The sequence below is a fragment of the Simochromis diagramma genome, unplaced genomic scaffold (genome assembly GCF_900408965.1).
Source record: "Simochromis diagramma unplaced genomic scaffold, fSimDia1.1 OVJJ01000453.1, whole genome shotgun sequence".
In the NCBI taxonomy this organism is placed as follows: Eukaryota; Metazoa; Chordata; class Actinopteri; order Cichliformes; family Cichlidae; genus Simochromis; species Simochromis diagramma.
In genome coordinates, this window is record NW_024387471.1 from 792,991 (window position 1) to 807,023 (window position 14,033).

The 14,033-nt window shown below is 41.7% G+C and overlaps 1 protein-coding gene across 2 annotated transcripts in view; it reads right to left on the minus strand.

Moving 5' to 3' along the window:
• Positions 1 to 14,033, minus strand: part of tmem178b (transmembrane protein 178B) — a 70,096-nt gene that overhangs the window by 21,811 nt on the left and 34,252 nt on the right. For both annotated transcript variants that reach the window (XM_040015067.1, XM_040015068.1), the window contains one exon: positions 11,432 to 11,545. In XM_040015067.1, the coding sequence (XP_039871001.1) occupies positions 11,432 to 11,545 (114 nt within the window). The remainder of the gene's footprint in view (positions 1 to 11,431; positions 11,546 to 14,033) is intronic.

Sequence of the window (14,033 nt, forward strand, 5' to 3'; positions counted from 1 at the left end):
AGCAAAGGGAATTTCATTTACATGCTTAGAAACACCAACATATTATGGACAGTGACGTCAACAGCTGGCAGAGAGACAGATACCTAACTCTACCAGCCTGTCTACATAGATAAACATAACCTGATATCAGATGGTGTGTACTGGTTTCCACTAATACTGGGAAGCATATATGAGATTCAACATCCAAGCACAGAGTCACAGAGTCCTGTGGATGACTTAATTTCCTGTATAAGCCAAATGCTGAGGGAGGCAATCTCTGTTTGTTTATGTGGGAGTGGTGACGAAGTGCAGGGGTGCAGGTTACTCCTCCTCAGCTTACAAGTCCAAAAGCAGTGACCTGCATGTTTTAAATAGCAGTAAACCAAAGCTTCTGAATGTGTAAAGCCCCTGTCATCTTTTCGCAGGGCTTCCACCGCATAATTACCAACTGCAGCTGCGATATCAGTGCAATAAGACTGAGTGGGAGCGGCTGCCTGGGGAACAATTAGCTTCAGCCACAACCTTTAGCCGCTGCCTCGGATGATACACTGTCACTCACTGGCAGCTTTCTGCAGCTTGTTATTCTTTTTGAAGAAACAAAATCCCTGAGCTCCAGTATGAAAACACGTCCCAGCACTGACGGGCTGGAAGTGGGATATTCTGTTCTCTCTGCTGCTGCTTTGATGTTCAGCAACAACAGAAAAGCCTTTTTGGTTCTCAGCTGCACGAGTTCTGCTGCGAGTCGCTGCAGCTTTGTTTGACTGACAGAAACAAATGAGTAACATGTTCATCTGTGAGTCTTTGAAGCGCTGTCAGTGTCACCCCACTGTTTCCTTAAATCTGTGTAATAGGAGTGAGAGAAATTGTCAGCCCAGCCTGGGCTCATTTTCACACACTTGATGAAAGTCAAGACTACGTTGTCATTCTTACTTAATCCATACAAGGCCTCGGGCAGTGTGGGTGGATGTGGTTGTTGACATCTGTGAAGATGAACAGCAAACTATTAAACTTTGCCTGCTGACCAAACAGCCTAGAAAGTCTGAGATGAAGTGGGGTCACTCAGCTGTTAAGAGCAGGAGCTGGTCTTTCACTTCCAGAGACAGGCTGCAGATAGATGTGTCAGCTCGGGCCAAACAAAGATTGGCTCATCAACAAATAGAATTTGTTTAACTTCAAGCTGTTTATTGTTCATGACGATGTTAGAAAGGTGCAAACACGCCCATCTGTCTAATTCACACACATACTTTACTCCTACCAAGACTAGCCAGTATTAAGAATCTCATGGTGAAAGCAAAGCTGCTACAAATACTCATTAGAGAACTCGGCTGCTGGACAGCAGGTAACGCCTGTCACAGCTCCCCAAGACCTCTGACCTGAGGCCGTCCGTCCCAGTGACAAAGGAAAAGGGAGGACCCACACGGAGCCCCGATGGCCAATGGCAAGAGCTGCAGAGGACTAAAGGCAACGGGCAGCCAAGACCAGCACTCCCACCACAAGCCAAGGACCCCAGGTGACTAAGAATCACCCAGCAACTGAGCTGCAGTAGTTTTGCACATAGAGCTAAAGAGAAAAGCTACAAGAAATGTCTGTAAACATGGTAAATGGCCTGCATTCGTATAGCGCTTTTCTAGTCCATAGGACCCCAAAGCGCTTCACACTACATTCAGTCATTCACACACTGGTGATGGCAGCTACATTGTAGCCACAGCTGCCCTGGGGCGCACTGACAGAGGCGAGGCTGCCGGACACTGGCGCCACCGGGCCCTCTGACCACCACCAGCAGGCAAACATGGGGTTAGTATCTTGCCCAAGGATATTTGGCATGCAGTCAGGAGGCAGCCTGGGATCGAACCACCGACCTTCTGATTAGTGGCTGACCTGCTCTGCCACCTGAGCTACAGCCACCCCATGGATTACTTTGTGCCTGACAGTACTGACAAAACTGGGCATGTCTGAGTTGAAGATGTGGAGTACAACAGCTGCACGAGAGGCAGTGCTGCTTTCATTCTTCTTCACTTTGTACACCTCGAACTTTCATGGCTCTGGCTCAACATGAAGAAATGCTCCATTAATTCTGCAGTGGTTGAAAGTATTAGTGGGGAACAGGAGGAGCAGGAGGAGCAGGAGGAGCTAGTGGATGATTTTAGGGAGTCGTCTGCAAGAAATCGTCTGCTTCTGAAAGTATATAAGATGATGATCAACTTCAGAAGGAAGACAACAATTACACGGCCTGTCTGTATCCTGGGACCGGATGCTGACGTGATGGAGGAGTACAGGTACCAGGGTGAACCCCCAAATCACAGCAACAGTTACCTCAACGTGCTTCTACATCTACATCGATTGCACTGCAAGACCCAGTCTGCACAAGGCATGAGCAGGCTCCTCCTCGGTAACCTCAGATCCTTCAACATGTGAAGCAAAGTGTCGAAGATTAGCTGTGGCAAGTGGAGTGTGCTGCAGTCTGCTGGGGAGGCAGAATCAAAGCTGGTGACATCAACAAACTGAATAAACAGATCAGAGAAGCTGGTCTGTGATTGGCTGCTAACTGGACACCTTTGAAGCTGTGGTGAAGAAGAAGTCCTTAAACAAACTCCATCATGGACTATCCTTACTAACCTCAGCATCACTCGCTGGCAGTGCTGGGCTTCTGTAGTGCTGGGCATTTTTCAGTAATGCAGTAAAGTATTGCTGTACTAAAATTACATTACAGCTACAATTATGTGATTACTTGAGTTAGAAACGTTCTTCAGTTCTCTGCATGTCAGGCAGATAGAAAGAAATAAAATATGTTTTTTCCTTCTGTGCAGGTTTCAGTTTGTGTGCAGGCGTGTTAAAGACATAGCTTTCAGTAGCAGACATATGGAGATGACTTTTATTTTTATTGCACAAAAGGACAAGAGCATGTTAGTAAAGTGGAAAGTGCGCACAGGAAACAATCACCTTATACTTTGGATCTGTACAGGCATCTGCAGAGACGGCACGTTATGATTGTCGACACACAAAACGAAGGAAAACGGATAAAACTTCAGGCACCTGCACGCAGTAGCAACAAGAAATATGGCGGATGGGGAGGAGGAATAGCCAGTTAGCAAACTTCTCAATGCTATCAAGGAAACTAAAGAGGACCTCACGAACCACACTGACAAAAAAACGGCCGACATACAAACAACCCTGACGAAAATTGAATCCTCTCTCAATGTGCTTTCGGAGCAGGTTGAGGAGATGGAGGCGCGAGTGAGCGCAAACGAAGACGACATTAAAGATGCACGCAACCGTGTCGACAAAATGGAGAAATTGACAACGCAAATCAAAGATAAAATTGACGAACCGCAGCAGGAGGTCCAACCTTAGGATACTGAACATCCCTGAGCAAGCAGAAGGCCGCGACGCTGTTGGATTTTTGGAGAAATTCATACCACAAATCCTGGGGAATGATAACTTCACCTCACACATCACCCTTGAAAGAGCGCACCACGTCGGGAAGAAGTCGGACAGACCGCGGCCCTCATCGCTAAGTTCCTGAACTTCAGAGACAAAGAGAAAGTCCTCCGACTGGCCAGAAGTAGGGGAGAGATGACATACGAGAATAAGAAGATATTTTTCTTTCCGGATTACAGCGCAGACCTGCAACGCAGACGAGACGAGTTCCATGAAACAGAGGCTGCAAGAAAAGGAGATCGAATATGCGCTGATGTACCCAGCCCAGCTTCACATCAGGCACCAGGGATCCATCAAAGTTTTCTCCACTCCTGCCGAAGCACAACGTTCTCTGAAAGATCTGCCGAGTGGGTAGACTAAAGTGATCTAATGCGATTTCAACAAACAAGCAGTTGGCTCCTATACTCTCAGATGAGAAGGCCTCCATTGTTAACTTTGGGGTGGGAGCGACATGAAGGAAGAAAAGACTATAACATCAAGCAGTGACATAGAAACTCACCACCCTCAAGTATACAGACTAATTTGAGATACGACTTATGATAATCTGGTATTTGGTTCCTAATAGAGACAATTGTTCATTAGTCAGTTAAGATAATGTGTACGAATTCATAAAAGCACAGATCTTGTGAGCATTTATGATCATGACATTAACCCCCTACTGGGTGATTGTGATCACATCTTGATCAACCAGTTTATCTCTTATACAGTTTTGTTCTATGTCTGACTGTAAAATTCAGTGCTTAGCTGTAAATATTTCACTGAGAGTGGCTAAAGTTTCAACCTTAGCAGCTGCCTGGGCCTCCACTACTGTCACCTACCTAATGTGGTTTTGTTACAGGGGTTTTTATTTTAACGTTTTGGGGTTATGTTTGGTCTCTTACCAAACATTTTACTCACACTTACACAACTGTTCACACAGCTCCCTGGTCTAGGCTGTATCTTACTATTATACCCATGTGCAGAGCTTCACCACATCGAAACTCAGGAAAGCAGGGATGTGTTCAGAAATCCCCAGAGTTGAATACTATGACACTTACCTGTCCAGGATATTCATATAAAAAATTACGGTTCATCTAACTTGTATATCTTGGAATATTAGAGGATCAATTCACCCATTAAGAGGAAGAAAATGCTGACATCCTTAAAGAGGCAGAGTGTAGATGTCGCGTTTATCCAGGAGAGTCACCTCACAGACGCTGAACATTTAAAATTACGTAGACCTGGGTGGGCAATGTTTTTTACTCGTCATATACTTCCAAAGCAAGAGGCGTCTCCCTGCTTATTAATAAACACCTGAACTTTCAGCTAAACTCAGTTGAAAAGGACAAAAATGGCAGATTCTTACTTGTAGATTCTAAAATAAACAGAAATAAGATAACTTTGGTAAATATATATGGGCCGAACTACGACGACCCTTTATTCTTTAACAACTTAATTATGAAACTGGCTACAATTGAGGGCCAGTATATTGTGGGTGGAGACTTGGATCGGTCCTCACACAAAACAGCTTCACTCTCCAAGGCAGCAACAGCACTGAACCAAAGTATGAAGGATATAGGCATAACTGATGTGTGGCGAAACCTTCATCCAGACCAGAGGAACTTCTCCTTTTTCACCAGTACATAACACACACTCTAGAATTGATGTTTCTCGTACCACATGATGGTGACGGTGATAGATTGCTCCTGCTTAGCAGCTACTTTTTCAGACCATAATCCCATCAAACTCTCCTGGGCTACCAACATGTCACAACCTACAACCCACAGGTGGAGGTTTAAAAGTTACATGCTACGAGACTCTGACTTTATTTCATATATGAACACTAATATTGAAATATTCCTAGATGCCAATTCAAATTCCTCTTCACATGCCAATGTCTGGGAAGCTCTCAAAGCCTCTATGAGAGGTTTGGTTATGTCATAAAAAAATTAGAGTGAAGATAACCAAATTGGAGGTTGACATTAAAAACCTGGAGCAGGAAAATACGCCACCAAAAAGGAAGAATACCTCAATACATTAACACAAACAAGGATGCAATATGATCATTTATGCACCAGCAGAGCGGAAGCAGCCATGGCAGGAACTAGATATCACTACTACGAATATGGAAACAAGACAAGTAAACTACTGTCCTGGCAAAGTAAGGAAGAAACATCTGATAAATTTATACGGACAATATTAACAGAAGATGATAAACTTCTTGATGCAGAGTTTAAACGGTTCTATGAAGATTTGTATAAATCTGAGCGAGGGGCCGACAGTACTGCTGCAAAAAGATTTATAGATGGAATAACTCTTCCTAAATTACATAATGAGGACAAAGAACTGCTTGATGCAGATATGTCTGAGATGGAGGTGCTCCGAGCCCTCAAGTGTTTACAAATTAATAAGACCCCTGGACCAGACGGCTTCTCAGTCGATTATTATAAGGCTTTCTCTAATAAATTACTGACACCACTCACGAATATGATCAAAGAAGCTTTAAAAAATAATAAATTACCAGAGTCACTGGAAATCGCAACAATCACATTAATCCTGAAAGGACAAACAGATGTGACTCTTACAGACCCCTCAGCCTCTTAAATGCAGATTATAAAATATTATCAAAAATAATTGCACTCAGATTGGAAGACATCATGCCTAAGATAATACACGCTGACCAAACAGGCTTCATTAAAAACAGACACGGAGCAGATAATGTGCGACGTTTGCTCCATATACTGAACACTGCTCAAAAAAACCAAGACCCCCTGCTAACAATCTCCATGGACGCTAATGAAGCATGTGACAGGATTGAGCCAAACTTTCTATTTCAGGCGATGGAAGCTATGGGCTTCGGAGAGAAGTTCACCTGTTATGTTAGGACACTTTTTAATGCCCCCAGAGCCAATATCACAACAAATGATGTGCTCTCAGGCACTTTCTCTTTAACCAGAGGCTGCACACAAGCTTGTCCAAGCTCCCCTTGCTCTTCGCGATTGCGATCGAACCACTAGCCGCTGCCATTCGTACTAGTGCCTCCATATCTGCAATCAAATTTGGTACAAGTGAACATAAACTTTCTCTATACGCAGATGACCTCCTACTATTCTCTTCTGCATGGTCTCCCCCAAAAATCCCTCCATAAGCTTCAACTGGTTCAGAACTCTGCTGCTCGCATTATCAGCAGAACCCCTCCTACCAGCACATCACCTGTTCTTCAGGAACTTCACTGGCTAATAATATTCAAACTCCTTCTGCTCACCTTCAAGGCCCTTCATAACCTCGCTCCTCCTTGCCTTTCTGACCTGTTAACCACCACCTGTTCTGCCCGTTCTTCTTCTATCCAGCTTGCTGTACCTTCCTTCCGCCTCACCAACATGGGAAGCAGAGCTTTCAGCTGCTCTGCTCCCAGGCTGTGGAGCTCTCTGCCCCCAGAAATAAGAAACATTGGTTCTCCCCCAGTTTAAATCCCATCTGTTCAAATCTGCATATTCACTGTGAATCCACAGTTTGTTAATTTTATCTTGTGCTTTTGTTTTATTGTTCTTATTCTGCCATTGTTTTACTAAGTGTTTTATCCTATTGTAAAGTGTCCTTGGGTGACTTGAAAGGTGCTCATAAATAAAATTTCTTCTTATTATTATTAATATACATAACAGACCCTCTTAAATCAATTCCCTCCTTAATGAAGTGTCTCGAAGAATACAGCACAGCCTCAGGATACAAGTTAAACTACACCAAAAGTGAGATTGTGCCATTAAATATACAAGACAGCCGTATTAGAGCTCTGACTGACCCATTACAGTGGCGTAATAATGGCTTCACGTACTTTGGTATACAAATTGGTAAATCCGAGGATCAAATATTCAAACAAAATTATATCAAACTGTTGGAGCAAACCAAACTTAATATTCAGAGATGGATGGATTTTCCATTATCTCTCATAAGCAGAATAAATGCTATTAAAATTAATACTTTGCCTAAATTCATTTACTTATTTCAACGTCTCCCTACAAATGTTCCTAAAAGTTTCTCCAAAGAGCCTCATAAACTTATAACTTCTTTTATATGGCAAAAGAAAAATCCAAGAGTCAAACTCACCTCTCTGCAGGCCCCATATTCAAGGGCAGGACTTAATTCACCAAACTTTAGGAACTATTATCTTGCCTCCCAGTACCAATCAGTTTGGATCTGGCTACATGCAGAGAGCAGTGAGGTTCGATGGGTCCCAATAGAACAACATGAGGTGAACCCCCATTAAAAGATGTTCTATTTTTAGGTACAAAAAAATGTCCAAGCTCACAAACTATTTGATAATATTAAACACCTTCTGCATCTGGCAGGAATCCCACTCACTTCTGAAAATAAATATCTCCTTTCTTAGAAGGACACCCCTATGGGGCAACCCTGACCTCTCTCATCATATTCCTGACCCAATACTGCAGGGATGGAAGGACAGAAATATTGGAACTGTTGCTGACTTATACAATAATGACACATTTATTGACTTTCAACTGCTAAAGGAAAAATTCAAACTTCCAGGACAAAGTTTCTTCAAATTTCTACAAATAAGAGAGCAAGAAATAAGATAAGAGTCACGGAGAAATCCAAAGGGTATATTCCCCGAGATACCAAAAGAAACTCCTCTTGAAACCCATCTTTGTACCAAACCATGGAGGCTATTATCAGTGAAAGTTACCTGATCACAACAAAGCGTCCATAAAAAGAAAATGGGACCTGGGCCATGTCTATGAAGAGGTAGAATGACACCACTTATTGGAACAGGCACAGACTGTGTTAATTTCTACAAAACAGGCAAGTGCAATTTAACATACTTCATAGGATATATTACACCCCTTACAGGCTACATAAAATTGATAGTAATTACCCCCCCCAGATGCTTGAGATGTAAGGTGACAGATCTCCTGCACATGCTGTGGAATTGCCCAGTGATAGAAGAGTTCTGGAGACGGCCATTGAAACAATCTCAATGGATTCTAGGTGACACAGGCTCTATCAACATGAATTATCATAAGAAATATTTTATTCTACTTGCGAGTACAGCAGTGAAAAAACGTATTCTGCTACATTGGGAAGCTGAAAATCTTCGTATGACGTGTTCTGTGCTTTTTGTTTTGCCGACTTTTTTGAGTTCTTGTTTTTGTTTTGATTTTTGTTCTAATTCTTTTTGTAATTACAAATGTTATTATGTTATTATTATTGTTTTCATTATGTTATTAGTTTTTGTGTTTGGTTTTCGGGTGTCTGAGGTTGTCCTTGAATGGCATGGATACAAGCGTGTGCACCTAAGAGTGCTCCTGTGGTCACAATGGCCTGCCACGTTGTGGTTAGTTGTAGATGTTTGCTGTGTGCCATAGTTGTGATATTTTTGTTTGTTTGTTTGTTTTTCAATTTAAAATGAAAATAAATCTTATGAAAACAAAAGTTGAGCCACTGTCTGTCCGTCTGTTGAATCGGACGACACTCATATTTCACCGACTCACTAACCTGCCACTGAAGTGAAGATATTAAACATCTTGGACTGGAGAGTTTTGACCTTCCTGTCATAACTATGAGCTGCGTGTTTCTTTGACTTTGCCACGATAATGGAGATGAGATGCATCCATCCCTTTTCTATGCGTTTTAGTCAAACCTACAGTGCATTTTATAGATGTTGGATCCACTATTTCCCTTATTGAGACCAATGTGTTGGCTTTTGTCCTCGGCTACAGCTAAAAAGCCTGATATGATTTGGGGTCAATAATGTCCTTTTAAAACTTGATAGAGTTGAGTCTGCAGAATGTAAAACCATGAACTGCCAAAGACATGGAAAACAGAGGATTTGCTGCTGACTGCAGGAAATATGACCAAGTGCAACACAGAACTATAATGTAAATGAATGTTTGTTACATTGTAGCTAAATGTGTTCACACAGAGCTGATTAATTGCAACTTTAGCCTCTCTTGTTGTAAAGCTAACGTCTGTGGTAACACTGACGTTAGCTTTAGTGCATCAACCAGCAATGAAAACAACCACAGAGGAAGACACATGGGGCCACACCAACAGAACCAGGATTTTTATCATTGCAGGGAAAATAAAACATACACTGCAAAGTAACAGAGAATATACTAAACACAGCAAATTAAATATTACAGAAAAACATTTAAAATAACACCAAGAACAGTTTGATGTTTTCTGTGAGTGGTGTCCCATGTGCCCTGTGTCCTGGAGCCTCGTGTCCATGCCTTGGTGTTCACAGCTGTGTTGGTGGCACGAGACACCTTTACATAATATAACCTCAGAGCTTTCAATGCTGTCAGTGATTGTGTGAGTCTTCAAAAGGCCCGATCCTGAACCTGGGAACACGTAATCCCTTCCCCTGACACCAGTGTGTTATGACTGTAAAGCAAAAACTGTGTCAACATATTTAGAGAAGATTAAGCATTAAACTGGAACTTTCCTGTCAACAATCCTTCTGCAGTGTTGGCCTCGCCAGAACAACTGAAGTTTTCAGTGTGACGTCTAAGCACTAGCTTTAGAAAGAGCAGCTCTTTCCTTTTCTTTTGTTACTAATATTTGTTTGATTTATCTTTCTGTGTGATGTTGTCATTCATACCAATATTATGCTAAAGCATAATTTAGCTTAAAATGCCAAATATACAGCAAGCCCTGTAGCACAGTGTATAAGCTGTTTGTCTTTAATGCCGCCCTGTGTCCAGTGTTTTTAGCTGCCTGGCCGTCATCAGGATGCCGTCTGAGGCTGTTTCTTCTTCTTTCTTTCACATTCACACTGGACTGAATCAGTGGGTGAACTTCCAGTTTCTACATGCAAACTTTGCAATTTCTTATAAAATTCTTTCATTTATGGTGCGAGTCTAAGAACCTGGTGCACACTAAATATTTATTCAGATAACATAAACAGAAAATTGCAAATTTCAAGTTTCAAGTTTTATTGTCGTGTACAGACAAACATTTATCCATAATGAAATTCTTTGGCACCTCAGCTTTACAGCAGCATATAGAGAGTGTGCAGTTATATTGAGAAGAAAATAAGAGAAAATGGCAGCGGTAGTAATAAAATAATAATAATAATAATAACAACAATAAAAAGGAGAGGAACAAGTATTTAATATTAGAGAATTTAGTTGGTATTTACAAATACATCCATGGCTTCAACCTTCAATATATTGTAGAAAGATGTGAAGGTCAAAGTTGTGAAGATGACACGTGTGGTTTTAGAGCAGAGCTTTTCTGTCACCTGACAGTTAAAGACTATTCAGACTGATGGTTTGAGTGTTTCCATTTAACTCAGTGACTTAGTTTCTGACTCTACAAGCCACCACACTGCTGTCAGAGACGCTGAAGATGGTTTCTAGTATTTCAGTTAATTTTAACTTTATTTATATAGTTCCAAATCACAACAGCAATCACCTCAGCATGTTTTATATTTTAAAGAAAAGACCCTACAATAATAGACAGAACCCCCTGAAAATACCCCAGAATCAGATGACCGCTCTTTGAGCAGATTTCAATCCTTAATTATTGGATTATTGTCAAAAGTGGAAGAAATTTCTTGTTCCAAAACAAAGTGGTGAACAGATGAACGGAAGAAGTGAGCGCGCTGTGGTGGAGCTCCTGCTCTGACTCAACTACAGCCATCTTTGTCCCACAGAAGTGAATTTCAGAAAAACTTAGTCAACAGCAGAACAGCAGAGAGGAGCCTGTGTTGATGAATTAAAGGAAAAATAATAATGCACTGATTGATTTAATTAAGGTTTAATTGTAGTGTAAGTTTCCTGCCTTTTTACCACCTTTTCCTTTGAATATTATTAATGGCTGAAACTGTAATTTGAAGGGAGGAAAGTCAGTAAAGTCATTATTGAGACGGAGGAATTCTGAATCTGTTCATAGATAGATATGATATGAACATGTAACTGCGTAGAGACAGAAAACAAATGTACTCAACCCAGATCATCTCTACTTAAAATGAAAGGGTTTTACGTGACAGAAGGAGAAACAGCAGCAGACTTACGGAGGGCGTGCCATTCGTCCTGCCTTATTGTCTTGGTGATGTTGTAGGAGAGGTTTTTGGGTATCGTAGCTGAGGAATAGTGATACTTGATGTAGGAGCACCGAGTAATGGAACCTGCAAAGGAACAAAAGGTTTTTGTTTGTTTGTTTTTATAAACAGAATATTTACACAAACATTCCCTCTAACGATACACAGACTGAACAGAAGCTTCAGTTCAGACGTGATTCAGCTGGAGAGGCTGCGTCTGCACTGGACGCACAATCAGCTTCCTGCGTCAGTGGTGAAGAAACTCTTTTAACATCTCTACAAACCACAGCAGGAACACAATGGCTGCGTGAAAAATTGTGTTCCTCTAAAACTATTAACTAATGAATCAGGAGAGCTTTCAGTGTGCACTCCTGACAGTACAGCGTTGGCTAGAGCATCTATCATAAAACAAGAAAGCACAAATAATTTAGAAATCTGTCAAATACTTGGTCAAAACTAAAAATTATATCATTACTTATGACGAAAATAGCAAATTAAATTCATGTTCAGGAAGGCAAGTATGTATAATAACTAAATATAATACTGTAATGCACTGCTGCAGCATTGCACATAGGTTCATAATGAGGCTGTAACTTCCTCCGTTTCCTTTTGACACCATTGCTGCTTGTCTCTGGCATTATTAGAGTCTTTGGAGGTTTGAATTACACAGACAAGACAATCATACCACCACATGCATTTCCTCAGTCCTGAAAGCAAACACACACACACACACACACACACACACACACACACACTGCTACACTGTGGTTTATGTGAGCGTAACATAAGGGTTAACAAACAGGTGCTCCCCAAAACCAGACAAGCAAAAGCCGACACACAGACAAAGGTGACGTTTATTGCTCTGCCTATAACACCGAAAGCATGAACTCCAGGGTGGACCGAGGCCCAAATAACAGACAAGACAAGCAAACCCAAGTCGTACCCCTAACTCTAGTTCCCACTTTCTGCTTCAATGCTATTTACAAATGGGCAAAGTTATTGGCAGCATTAATCACTATTAATCACTTAGAGGCTGAGGAAATACGCTTGGACAGGGCCAGCACTGGTTGGCCAAGAATCTCCTAGATTTTTATTTTTTTAACTTTTCTTCATCATTAATGTAATCCAGTGATATCTACCAGTATTTCCAATCACAGAGAGCACAGCTAAGACTAAATAAAACGCTCAAATACTACATCTCACAGAAAACATTTAATATTATCCAGAGATTATTAAAATAAACTTTAAATAAAAGAATGCAGAGCAAATTTTTCATTTCACCTTTGTAAAGCAGAAAACAGGTAAACAGGTAAATAATGTCTTGAGCTTTGTACCCAAGGAAAGTAAAGAGGGTTAGTTAAAGGGTCTTTCTCTATAATGAACAATTCAAGCTACATTAAATGCATCACAGCCAAGTATTTGGCCGACATCGTAAACATCGAGCTTGACTCTTCTGTTGCAATGATGTGTCCATGTCTTGTGTGGAAAGTACATAAGCAGGTCGTACTTCCACATACGTCCCCTACAGAGCTACTCTGGAGAACTGATGGGGCACCGTCACGCAGCTCCTCCCTGCTGAAGTGCAGTCAGTTCTCTGCGGCTGTTTTTGTTTGTTTGTGCATCCATTCACTTCCACTTATCCTTTTCAGGGTCGTGGGGGGCGCTGGAGCTTATCCCAGAGGCGAGAGGCGGGGTACACCCTGAACAGGTCGCCCGCCTGTCGCGGGTCTAATACGTGGACACAGACATTTGCACTCATATTCATTCACACTTGTGGCGAAATCCCACGCAAACACGGGGAGAACATGCAAACTCCACACAGGAAGACGCCAGCCTGATGGTGGAATTGAACCCAGGACCTGTTTGCTGTGAGGCAACAGTGCTGACCACTGTGCTGCCTTGTTTGTTTGTTTGTTTTTTGTTGACACACTGCAAAGTGACAACATTTTGTAATTTTAGCAGAGAGCAGCTGTGATCAACTATAACAAACTACATTACAAAGATCTGCTTGGCTAAATACAAAGGAGAGCTCACTGTACTGTTTTAATGTGGAAAGGCTGTTCAGTGAGAGCATTTCACGCAGGCCTTTGCCGTGTGCACCTCATGATTAACGGGCTTATACACTGAACCACCTTTAGCATCAGTAACTTGGTGTAATAATCTTCTGTATCACATGATCATTATGGAGGAGTTATGGCCAACTTTGCTTCAGTTCACTGAGGTTTCTGTCACAGGAGTTTAAGGTCTGCACGTTGGGCCACTGCAGCAGCTAAAGTTAGCACCTGCAGGTGGCGCTATATAAATAAAACTGAATTCAGTTCAGTTCACTTGAATTCAATGCTGCCTGCTACGCAGACATCATACACTCTACACTACTGTGTGTTCTTAGTGTATAAATGTGATAACAGAGATTGCACTACTGTCAGTTTGCTCCATCAACAAACTCCCATAGAGCTGCTTGCATTATTAGACACAGTGCATATAAGGGCTATAATGTGACACCGAGCTGAAAACACAGCAACACACAAAACAAAGAGAAACTGAATAAATATGACACTGGAATAGAAGGAATAAT